This window comes from Apteryx rowi, unplaced genomic scaffold, assembly GCF_003343035.1.
Source record: "Apteryx rowi isolate R43461 unplaced genomic scaffold, aptRow1 scaffold_406, whole genome shotgun sequence".
In the NCBI taxonomy this organism is placed as follows: Eukaryota; Metazoa; Chordata; class Aves; order Apterygiformes; family Apterygidae; genus Apteryx; species Apteryx rowi.
Genome location: NW_020450588.1, coordinates 452,512 through 464,765, shown reverse-complemented (window position 1 = coordinate 464,765; position 12,254 = coordinate 452,512). Strand labels below are relative to the sequence as shown.

Sequence of the window (12,254 nt, the reverse complement as noted above, 5' to 3'; positions counted from 1 at the left end):
GTTAGCCCCCCCCGGCAGGGAAGGAAGGCAATTAAATATTAACACAAATACGCTTCCAAGGCACCAGCAGGGGCAGGCGGGGTGGATTTTTTTTCCAAGCTTGCAGCAAGGAGCAAAGACAGCGTAGAGGAGGAGCCTTGCACCCTTATGCCAGCTGTGGCAGCAGTGTTGCATGAGGAAGCCGGGGGAGAAGGGGAGCATTTTTTAATGAAATAAACACAGCTGCATAAATTTCTCCCTACTTCTGCCTCCCTAGTCCTAGGCTTAACCTGCTGTTTGGGGAAGCCTTTTCCTCCTGCCTGCAGAGAAGGCCATTAGGAAAATGCTGTGCATGCCCACACCACCCGCCAGAGCAGCGATCCCGGGCTAGCAAGAGCCAGAGCAGGACCTGCTGCAGGAAGGCGCAGGCAGCCACTCCAGGGCAGAAGCGGCACAGCGCCTGGCAATGGCTCAGCCAAAACAAACTGGGCTTTGCTACTATTCCCACAGTTTTGGGTCCCTGGATTTGGTGTAGTCAGAGCCAGCTCACAGCTTTGCACCGGTAAAGCCAAGAAAAAGTGGTACTGGGGGTCAGAAGTTGGGCAAGACAAAAGCCAGTAGGAATATGTGGCTAATTTTAAACAAGGCAAGTGTTGGGAAGCTTGCCTTAATGTATTTATAAATTTTTAAGCAGCCTGGAAAAGGTGAGCAGTATGTGCAGCTAATTCCCTATTGCACAGTTATTCAAGACTGAAGAAAGTCACGCAGGATTTCCAAGAGCCCTCACCAAGCTAGGAGGCAAGGGGACAATACTGAGAAATGTAAAATAATACACCCTGGAAGGAAACAGATATTTCAGCTTGATGGTGTCAGACACCCAGCCTGGTCTCCTGCCTCCTATTTGTGCCAGCCTACCGGTTGGGGTTGAGGATGAGCCAGGACCACGCGGCGCTGAGGGTCCCGTTACCTCCCAGCGGGCGTCTGCCAGGCGGGTCCCCGCTTTGCGCCCCCCACCTGAGCAGGAACCACAGTTCTTCCCGCTGTCCTCAGGGCCAAACTCAGTTCAGCAGCGATGGTCCCGGCTCACCTTGCGAGCGCTGAATCACATTTCCTAGGAAAAGCTGGGTAGGGGGAACATTCACAGAAAGACACCAGCCAACATCACCAGAGAGCTGCTGAGCGGAGGGAGCTGGCAGTTACCAGCACATCATCCGTGCTGTGACGATGCCTTCAGGTTACAGGTAGGAAAGTCATTTTTGTTCCTTAGAAATTCCATCGATTCCTGAGTCCCATTCGGAGGACAGTGCACACAAAATGACCGTCCTGGTGGCACAGCAGACCACCGGGGCCGGGGAGAGGGTGGCCTAGGGCRTGCAAGGGATCTCCAAGGGGTTTCCGCTCTGAGGACAGCCCTGAGGGTACGTTGCACCTGCAGCACCCAAACTAGGAATCTGGAACCAAAACTGGGTTGTGACACTTAGACGATAGAGGTCAGGAGGCTGAGGGAGGGGCCAACACCAGCCTAAAGGAATCATCAGTGTCATGGAGAAGGTGACTAGGGAACGAGAGACACTTTGGTGTGTGAGAACTAGGGGGTATTCATCGATACTACCACATAACAAGTTCAGAGGTTCGGAAGGAAGCACCTTTTCAGAAACACTCTGGCAGCAGGTCCCTGGAGGTGCAGATGATGAGAAAGATGCGCACGGCTCCGGAAGGGGCTCTAGGCAGAAAGAGCCCAGCCACTGAATCAATCACAGCGAGGGGCAAAAATGACCAAGATCTCCACRGGCTGTCCAGCACCACAGCCTCAGAGAAATGCCTTCACAAACAGGGGCCGGCTAGAGATCCTGCAATTAGAAGTTAAGCAGGAAGGTAGGTTTAAAAAAAATAAAATAAACCCTTGGGGTGGGCAAACAGGTCAAGAGAAAGCACAGTAGTTTATCTGTCATCCAGCAGAGCAGGATAGCACGTGCTGCTGCTCTTCGTCTTTCCAAGAGGACAGAGGTTTTGAGGAGCACAAACCCTCTCCAGCTTTCTCTTTCTAGGTGGGCTCTGTGGCCCTGCGGACGTTTACGTGGCGCATTAACCAGGCTTGAGAGGCACTCAGGTGGAAGGACAGTATTTTTGCAAGGAATTAACCCGCTGTGCTGCCACTGGGGAGCCGAACCTTTCCCCTGGCACGCACCCCTACAGCAGTTAGGGATTCAGTGCCCGACTACCACCGCGCGCTCTCCTCCACTTTCCAAAACCTTCTTTGCTGCTGCCAGCTGTTCCAGGATGGTTTTCTGCAGCAACGGTGCATTTGCTCCTCTTACAACAGCGACTAATTCTCCTCCCTGAAAGTTATGAAACACGAGTCAGTCACTAAGTTCTCAGGTGGGACTCTCAAAATCGCCAGAGCAGCACGCTGCATATGGCAGTGTGTCTGCTGTGTAAAGAGCAAAGACCCAGTGTCTGCCTCGAGCTCCCTGCGGGAAGCTCTCCCAGTAGCAGGCTGAAGACACTGCAGTCCTGTCCACCTGGCCGGGGCCTTGGGTGTCAGGCCCTCTCCCCAGACAGGGCTCCTCTCTCCAGAAGAAAAGGGGAGCTTTGGAGCAACCTTCTCGGTTGTTCCAGATTAGCCTGCAGAGGAAGCAAAATCAGCTTGTGACAGGAGCGAGCTCCTGCAGTAGCAGGAGGCTGAACCTGAAGACCCTGCAGGACAACACGTATGTCCCCACAGTGTGAACACTGCTCACGTGGACTCCCCACCCACAAGACCCTGTGGACACCTATGTGTTCCAGCATGTCATAGGGATCCCTGCGCGCAAGTCATGGATTTTCACAACTAGGACACCATCTCAGGGAGGGGAAAAGGCCCAAGAAATWCAGCCATCCATCACAGGCTACACGAACCTCCCCACAGACAAAAAAAMCCACCCAACCAACCAAAAAAGCCCCAAACCAATTCGACAAGCTCTAGCTAGAGAAAGTCTTCCTGTAACTTTGTGCCTTCTGCCTGCTTTTCATCCTCCCATGCAGATGCCTTAAATTTTTTTTACTTTATCCATATGGTGCATCTTCATCTCTCTCTTGTTCAGTTATTTATTAATAAAGCAAAGTTATCTAATAAAGCAAAATTATTGTTGCTTGGGGGCAAGGCAGAGGTATTTAAAGGTAAAACCTGGCTGTACATTCTTATGCATGCAGCACTTGACCACCAGAAGATACTAGCAGATGTTGGCAGACACAAATACAGAGCAAACAAAATTGGTGAAAACATGAAAARAGCATCTAAGAGGACAATTGTTCCCATAGGCAGGTCAAGCTTATTGCTATGCAACTGTTGTAAAAGTATTTCCACTCACTGTGTAAAACAGAAAGACAGGCTCGCATTTTCCTCTGTATTCTTCCAGAGCATCAATGGAATCAACTTCAGCCTAAAAGGAATGTAAGATTAAAAAAAAAAAACAAAAAAAAAAGTGTTTCCAGAAAAACATTTCTGCTTCAGAGGAATACACATACATGTGAAATGGCATTAAGAAATATCAGATGGGGTTGGCTTCATTCATCTGAAGGTTTGGAAAGGGTTTCTACCTTTTTTTTTTTTAATTATACATCACCATTAGTAACATTAAGATGGTAAGATCATAACCTGCATGAGCTTGGCCCTAGATGTAGGTAGCTGCTGTGGGCAGCGGATCTGCTGCAGGAAGAGCTGCAGACCTCTGGCCTGGCTCAGACCTCTGTCCTGGAGAAACAACATTTGGTTTGACTTGTGCTGCTGAGAAACCTGTATATATACGTATACATATGTATACACAGCCTGTATTCTTCCCCCTTAACCAGCCAGGGTTGAGCAGTGTCACTGCAAAATGGTGTCTTGCACCCATGCAGCCAGACCCCCACATGCCTGATTTAAATTGTCCTGAAACACTTTGATGGCTGAAGGAGGGTTGCAGACAGGCAGAGTTGTCTCAGCATGTTGCTGGCACTCCTGTGCTTGGATAATAAAAGTACTGTGGTGGCCTCAGGACAGCCACCACCAGCCCCTGATGACAGTTTTGCCCCCACTTTACCTCCACCCTTGCAAGCCTCTGCTCTGCCAGAGGGACCGTGAGTCAGGTCGGTCAGCCAGGAGATGCTGCAGCCACGGTTGGGTTGAGCAGATGTCCTGCTGCCCTGCAAGCTTTCTGTTATGGCCTGGGTAGCTTTAGCTGCCACATTTCCACAGTCCCAACCAGGAGAGCGTCACGCTGTTGCAACTGATGCTATTGCCACTGCCTAAGTGGGAGGCCAGGAAAGCCCGTTGTTCTCATGTGTCCAAGACACGGACAGTGACAGGCCCAAGTCACCCAGCTCCTACTGCAGCTCCCTCCTGGGGTGACAGATGACCTCAAAGACAAAAGGCAGGTGTAGCATGGGAGTCTTCCCTCTTCCTCAAAGTCATTGAGACAGAACTAGCATCAGGCAACACACAGGGCATGCTATACGCAAAAGAGCGTAAGATAGCAGGTAGCACACGGAGGCTTATAGTAGCCCAGATTCACTGTTACTTGATCTTGGTGATTCGCAGGCTGACTGGGAAACCAGTTCACCTCTCTTCTACTAGATGATCTGGTAGAGCACAGATCCAGTGTCACTGCTCATTAACCAGACCCCGTTTTCAAAGACTGATACCTTTTCTGACAGGCCTCCACTAGAAACCTCGCTGCCCACAGCTTCCTTAGCAATTGCCCTTTGAGGGCTGGCATTCAGCTTGCTAAGGCACTTAACACAGAATCACAGCACGACTGAAGTAGGAGGGGACCTCCGAAGGGCTCCAGTCCAAGCCCCTGCCCAAGCAGGGCTAACCTGTTACAGGGGTTGCTCAAGGCTGTGTACAATTGCGTTTTGAATACCTCCAAGAATCCCTATTCCACAGTGTCTCTGGGAACCTCTTCCAGTTTTTGACCACTCTCTTGGTGAACACTTTTTCCATTATATCTACTTGGAATTTTCCTTGCTGCAACTTGTGCCTGCTGCCTGTTGTTCTTCTGCTGCGTGCTACTGAGAAGAGTCTGGCTCTGTCTTGTCTACAACCCCCCATTAGACAATTGAAGACAGCAATTAGATCTGCCCCTTAGTCTTCTCTTCCCCTGGCCGAACAAACCCATCTCCTCCAGCCTTTCTCTGTACATGAGACGAGCGTGTATGCTGCTGGCCCTGTCCAGTGCAAATGGCTTAGGTAGTTTGCTGCATGCTGCAGAAAAATACCTTGAAAAGTTTATTGTGTCCTTAAACACACATCTGCCAACAAACTTGTCAGCTTGTGAAGAACAAGAGCCAGTTTGTGGCAGGGTTAGAGCAAGACCTGGAATATGGTTAGATAGGAAATAAATGAAGAACAATGATCAGTTGTCTTCAAACCTTCTCCTGTTTGGAGAAGGAAACCAAAAAGTGCAGAACAAGACAAGCCTGAAAATTCTCGCTGATACCAGCTCTGTCTTACCCCAGTAACTAACTGCCTGCATTCAGCAGGCTTACTAAGCTAGAAGTCCTGTTTTGTCACCATTTTGGCTCAATGTTGTAAACATAAATGACCTCAACCTTTAGTTGCCTGCTAATTTCAGGGGACTGGATATTTGAAGCAGTGCCACATTTCATCTTACCACTGCAAAATGCAGGAGGTCACTGCCGACTTCATTCCTTATTTTTCGGAAAAGATCCACTACGGTTTTGCATGGACCACACCAGGCTTGAAATGCATCAACAACTGCAAACAGGAAAATCAGTAAGAACAAGGTTAAAATTGATCAGTTTACATGTTATATGCCAATAGGTTGGTTTGTGCACTTTTCCACTTTGCAACGTAATCATTTGGAAGGGGACTGCAAAAGGCTATTAGCGCAATAAAAAGGATCCTGAAAACTTTTAAGGATTGAGATCCCTCTCTCCAGAGACCTGTGGTTTGGAGACCCAGTACTGCACCACCCTTCTGGGAAGCAGATTTTCCTAATGTCCAACCTGAACCTCTCAAGCTGCAACCTGTGGCTGTTGCCCCATAGGTCTGTGTGGAGTATGGCACGATTCTTGCTGAACACCTAGAAGTGCTACAGATTCAATGCTGAAACAGAAATTGCCATACTTTTTCAAGGTTTCCATCACTAGATCATGGAGGGTGAAATCACATTGCACATAACATAATAACAGTGTTATGAAGGAGTCTTTAGAAGAAACATTTACACTGCTGTGACCTTRGGAGTATTAGATCTTCTAGGGAAAACTGCTGCACAGAAGAAGAACGCTTGAGGCCTACCTAACCATCCCTCCATCCTCAAGGCCAGGGCTCTTCCCTTCACTGGGGACAGTCCTGCCCTGAGCAGGTGGCTGGACTAGAGACTCCAGAGGTCCCTCCACCAGCACCGCTGTGACTGTGTAATAACTGTCCCACGTAAGCCGGGAAGACAGTGGGACCTCCAGCTAGTCTCTCCTCTGTCAGGATGTTTCCTGTTTCCGTTCAGGGCAAGGGAAATGGAAGGACCAACTGAACTTCCATATCAGCAGTAACCAATTCCTAACAGCACTGGGGAGTCCTCTTAACACTGAACAAAAGCAAGCTTATGTGTTGGCGCAGCCCTTACCAATGAGTCCTTTGAGGCACAGCATTTCTTCCCAAAGCTCCTGGTTATTGATGTTAATCTGTATGAAAATTTAAAAACGCAATAACAGCAACAGTGAGTCAGCAGGGTTATCTGGTTGCTGTAAGAAATGTGCATTGAGCTGAATTCAGGGAGCCCCCACCTCCCAAGCTCCTACTCCTAGCCAATGCCAGCTCTCTCACAGAGACCCATCGGTGAGCCGCTAACCCTGAAGAAAAGTCTAGCGGATTAGAGACTTGGTTAGGCTCACAAGAACCTAGGGAAGGCACATGGAAAGAGCAAGCCATCCCCCTTTTAGTAGCTGTGACTGCTTGGACAGCCCGGCTGCTTGGGGACCCCGGCCCCAGTTTGCAGAGAGATTGAGTTTTCCTGAGTGGGGTGCCTGGGGAGACAGCCCCCTGCACGTTAGCAGGCCATCAAAATCGCAGCTGATGGAGCGGAGTCCTAGCTGAACCTGCTGGTTCGTGTTGGGTATGGTGCAAGAGGGAAGATCCGCGAAACGCCCACACAACCTCAGGTTCTTCCTGGTGCCCTCTTGCAGTTGTGGCAACACAACTCCTTCTGGGGCTGTGCAGCGATAGCAGAGAGCAGGAAAGGCTCCAGATGTTCCTCCTGTCCCTTGACTTAGTTTGCAGTCCAGTAGGGGTGCGAAACCACACCAGAAACTGCAGCAAGGAGCGGGGACGAGCGACTGAGGGACCCCGAGCTCCCTACCTCAGCATCATTGCTATAAGAGAGACACGAAGAACTCCTTTGCTGTGTGTGACCTGAATGGAAGTCTGTGATCTGCGAAAGGTGTTTTAACACGGTCTGGCAGCCAGAAGCAGCAGGAGCTGCTGGCAGATGACTGACTGGTTCTCTACAGGCTGCTGGATCACAGTGCAAGAAYTGCAGACTTGGAGGACACACACCCCCCTGCTAGGCCACGGCACAGCGTTGTCCCCAAGGGCTTCCTCCCATCAGAGCGAGCGTGGTGCTCAAAAGCAGCAGCGAGGTGGTGGTCATCCAGTRCTCCTTTAAGTCTTAGGGGGAGAAAAGATGGCCTGCCAGCCAAAGTTAAGCCCTGGACACATTGCCTAGCAAATGACTAGAGAAAACCCCACATTTCCAGGCCATGCACCCCCACTGCTTGCCCTGGTCTGGTCCTGGTTCTCATCAGGGTTCCTCTGTGAGCTGATCTAACTCACTAGTCCAGAGGAAAAATATCCCATAAAAAAAMCCTGAGTAGTTTTTTCCCAGTGTAAGCAAGTTTTTTAAAAGACTGATGAGCGCCAGAGCAAGAGAGAGGCYGAGGCAGAGCCAGGTGGAAGGGCAGCAGGGCGGGGACCGGCAGTAAGACCCCTTCACAGCAACTGATGGGCTCAGCYAGGTCTGCGGGGCTTAGAGGACTAGCTGACCTGAAAGCAGAGCAACGTGAACTGGCACAGCAGAGAGTTCACCAGACAACAGCGAGGAAACACAACGCTGCTCGGCAGAATCGATGAGCGCACTGACACAACATCTGGGTTCATCGTACCACAGCCTGGATCTCAGCTTCAGGACACAGCTCTGTTCTTTTTGGCTCTTCTGATTTGCAAGACGGAGGCTGGACCTGGGTGATCACTTGAGGCTGCAGCTGCTAAAGCTGCATTATCACATTAATAATATTGCTTCATTGTTGCTATGCTGATACTGAGACAGAAGTTGTGGTTTGTAGCACTAAAAATGACTCGATTCTTGCTCTGCGTGCAGGCCTGCCTGCTCTAGGAGGCTCCAGGATGACTCCACGTGCCCTCACCATTTCTCTTCCTGGTCTGGAGCACGGGCTGAACTCCAGCATCCCACGCGCTGCTTCAACGTGCTTGCCTCTAGCATGCCTCCTCCGTTCCTTGCTCCTACTTTGGACCCAGGCCTCATCAAATTTATAAGCCACATGATTCTCCATCAGCAGTTTCTCACMGCACCTCCACACACGCTACGCTCCTTTGTTGAGATGTTTGAGCCTTAATGCCATAAACAACTAGTAAATACATGGCTTTGGCTTTGCCAGTGTCTGGTCACTAGAGGGTGGTCTGAGCACAGCACGTCCTTACCTGAATTTGAAGCCAGTGACAATTTAAAGACTCCCAAAACATAGCAAACGGAGACAAAGGTCTAGATTGGAAGGGACCTCTGGAGCCTCCAAACCCCTGCTCAAAGCTCAGCGTTACGTCAGGTTGTTCAGGGCACTGTCCAGTCAAAGATGTCCTAGACAATTCCTTATGCTGGCCTAAGTACTATTTTATCCTTCAGTTCCAATACAGTTATCAGAAATGAAAAAAATCTATAGTCTCTTCCCCAGCTTACAGCACTTACCCCTCAGCTTGCACTTAGAAAAACAAAATTAACAAAAGGCTTCTCAAAAAATTTAAGATCTCTTTGGTTCATTCTGAACAATGAAGACTCTTAATAACTTTCTCAGTTGATATCATTAATCCTAACTACATTTAGTCCGCACTGGAAGACAGTAAGTTGCATGATGGTGTTAATAGTTAGTGAATAATAGCTAGCCTTACTGCATTAAGGACTGCTAAAACTGCAAAGTCAAGATTCCCCAAGACTGGAAATTCCAGTGCAAGCTTAATGGCCTCTCTTACAGACCCTCTTTCAGAAATGTCACCGGAGATCATACAGTACCATTTCTCCAGGACCCTGCCTCATTCAAAGAGCAGGGAGTTATTCAAACACCTCCATCTGTTTTCCTGTTCAGCATGTAACCCCAAGCCTATTTTTTTTTTCAGAGAACACCTGCAGAATTAAGAAATTTAATTATTTCAGGTGTTCCTAGTGCTAGGACCACCCTAGGAGTGCTTCACAGAAGGTTAATCAGTTCAACTGATTTATGATGATGATAATTTGTGATAATGAGTTCAGCTGTGAGTTCAACTGATGGACTCGGAAAGTAATGCCAACACTGCTCAAAGTGCTTTGCTAATTTGGATGCCCAGAGGCAGCTGAGAGACCTGGCTCTTCTCTAACACTCCCAGAACTTTTCTAGGACACTTCACCTTCTACACGAGGCTCAGCTTTCATTTGCACCCATGAACAGTCACCTTATTGCAGATCTAGACCCAGCTCTCCCACACTGGGTGCACACTTAGTTGCCAAAGGTGCAAATTCTGCTTGAAGCAGCTTTCCCATCAAACAGGGACACAGTGGGAGATGCAGCACCAGAAAGGCATTTCTACCTTAACAAAGCGACCATCTTTCTCTTCTTACACAAACGTTCACCTTTTTCACCCCGTGCTTCCCAATTTTTGCAGTGAATGACCAGGGTTATAGAACCAAGAATCACCTTCAGCATTTTTCTCTCTTGAGAAGACTGAACTTGTTTCAAATTTTGATGCAGACTTTCATGACCTACTTTGTTTTTTTTTCCTTCTGCTTATTGACTCTACCTGTTAAGCACTTGCATCTTGTTTTCAATTTGTTTAACATCAATTTTTTGGCTTACTAAACTGCCCTCAGAAATCCTTTCCCTATGCAGGTAGTCATAAAGCATCATCAAGTCACCTCTACGTGGTAAATAGAAGAAAATCCCCCTGTACATCCCTGTGAAATAGGTTTTCCGGCCTTTGAATTGCTCTTGTCTCTCAAACTTTCTCCGACGTCCCAGAGATCTTTAAGTATTCGGACTGGTCAGATACGTTCCATGACAGCCAGCAGATATTCAGGAGCAAGCCCCCAGGTGCCTACTTCTAGATGTCCTGTGAACAAGTCTCTTGTGAAACCCGGGGGCATTCTGATTTCTGAGAGCAGCCAGGCCGCAGGGCAGCACCGGCACGTAGCACCTCCGAGATCAACCCGCAGCCCAGAAGCAAACTCCGCTCCCTCAATCCTGACTTGGGCGAAGCACTGCTTTTGGGGACAGGTTTGACTTGCCAGCTCTTCCCACCTGCCTCCAGGAATACTCTTCCAGCACTGGGACTTCTCAGTAGAGCTTTACCAGCAGAGTCTGAGAYACCCCAGGACTGAGTTTTATTCTTTGCGCTTGCTGCAAGTTTAAAAGGTGCTCTAAAAGGCACGTCTACCAAGGCTGCTTCCCACTGACCTGAAGCACCACCTCCTTTCTCTTTGCAGCCATCCTTCTGCAGCAACGAGCGTCCTTCGCACGGCGGTCCTCTTCCACCTCCGCGACTCCAACCGCTGGCCAACCTGCGCCGCAGACAGAGCCCCTTTACCCCTCCTTCCCCCCCCACCCGGGACCCGAGGCCCGGCCGCGGCCCTGCTCGGGCCCTTCGTACCGAGACGKGGGGCTGCGGCGGGGCCCGAAGAGACGGGACCCCGCAGACGGCAGGGGAAGGGCCCGGGTGACCCGAGAGGCCCCGGTGGCGGTACCTGCGCGGCGCCGGCAGCCCCGGGCAACGGCAGGGCGGAGCGGCCGCCAGCCCGCCCCGCTGCTCGGCCTTCCCGCTCAGCCTTCCCGCGGCGCAGGTTCGGCTCCGTCACCTCCGTCACCCCCCTTCCCGCGGCCAGGGCCCCTCYGCCCAACGGGCCCCTCGCGTGCCCCCGGCTCTCCCGAACCAGGCACRGCCTTCCCGGCCCTGCTCCAAACGCGGCCCGAGCTTCCCGTTCGGCCTCGTTGCCCTTTCCTACGCGGAACGGGCACACGCCGCTGGCTCCCGCTCGGCCGCTGCCCGCTCCCGCTYGGAGCCACGGCGCTGCGGGTGCGGACGCGGGCGCCTCTCCTTGCCGCGGGTGCCGGCTGGCCCAGCCCTGCCTGGCCGAGGATCCGGCACTCAGCACACCGCTGAGCCGCCCGCGGGGACGCTGCCCGGCGCCTCCAGGGAAGCGGCAGGATGGGGCCCGGCCCGGGCAGGGGCTCCCGCAGCTCCAGCACCAGCTCCGCRGAGCAGAGCAGAGGCCCCCAGGAGCCTCCCCTGGGAGCAGGGCACCACCGGGGCAAAGCTCGGCCTCAAAGAAACCTCGAGGGTTTTTCAGGACAGCTTATAGCTTTACGCTGAACTTGCCCGCGTTTACCTTCCTGCCCCRCTCCTTTTCTTTGGCTCGTGGATTAGCTCCCTGGCTTGAGCTGCTGTGTTTGCTCTCAGCTCCTGCAGGGAGTTCTCGGCTACGGGAAAAGCGCGGCTACCACTCCATCCTTTCACTTGCCTACTTGGGCTTTTAACTTCCTCTTTGCTACTTACTTCAATGTGGAATCGAGGGAGTTTATACTAAAAACACTGTACACAAAAAAACCTTTTAAATTCAAAAGCTAAAACGTTCAATGGTTTGTAAAAATAAGCCTTCRGTGAAGTCCTGATGATTTCAGCCAAAACTCAAGTTTTGCACATTTACACCCATCATGTGCTTGCTCATTTTAGGATTACTTAAAACAGTCCTATTAGTAATCCCATTTTCTAGGTCTTTCCTCAAGACCTTCGCTATCTCACCCACCTTGATTATCCTGCTGCTTCACTGCTTCAGCAGAGTTTCACRGAGGCACAGCATCTACTATGTGGCTGAAGCTTTAGGCTCAGGCCTAAAACTTCTACAGGTTGAAAAGGGCCATAAGTATCTAAGAAATAAATGTCTAAAAATAGCAGACGTTTCCCTAAGAACATAGTGACAGAAGATGCTTTTGAGCAGGTCACTTAGTTTCTTTCACTACGTGACGTGGATCCGTGATCGGAA

At 50.5% G+C, this 12,254-nt stretch overlaps 1 protein-coding gene across 1 annotated transcript in view; it reads right to left on the bottom strand.

Annotated features, from left to right (window-relative positions):
• Positions 1 to 10,751, bottom strand: part of VPS8 (VPS8, CORVET complex subunit) — a 94,375-nt gene extending 83,624 nt beyond the window's left edge. Inside the window, exons 1-5 of the mRNA XM_026075574.1 lie at positions 10,672 to 10,751; positions 6,585 to 6,642; positions 5,613 to 5,716; positions 3,330 to 3,401; positions 2,202 to 2,318 (exon numbers count right to left, since the gene is read on the bottom strand). Of these exons, the coding sequence (XP_025931359.1) occupies positions 2,202 to 2,318; positions 3,330 to 3,401; positions 5,613 to 5,716; positions 6,585 to 6,642; positions 10,672 to 10,704 (384 nt within the window). The 5' untranslated portion in view covers positions 10,705 to 10,751. The remainder of the gene's footprint in view (positions 1 to 2,201; positions 2,319 to 3,329; positions 3,402 to 5,612; positions 5,717 to 6,584; positions 6,643 to 10,671) is intronic.
• Between the last annotated feature and the right edge of the window lie 1,503 nt (positions 10,752 to 12,254).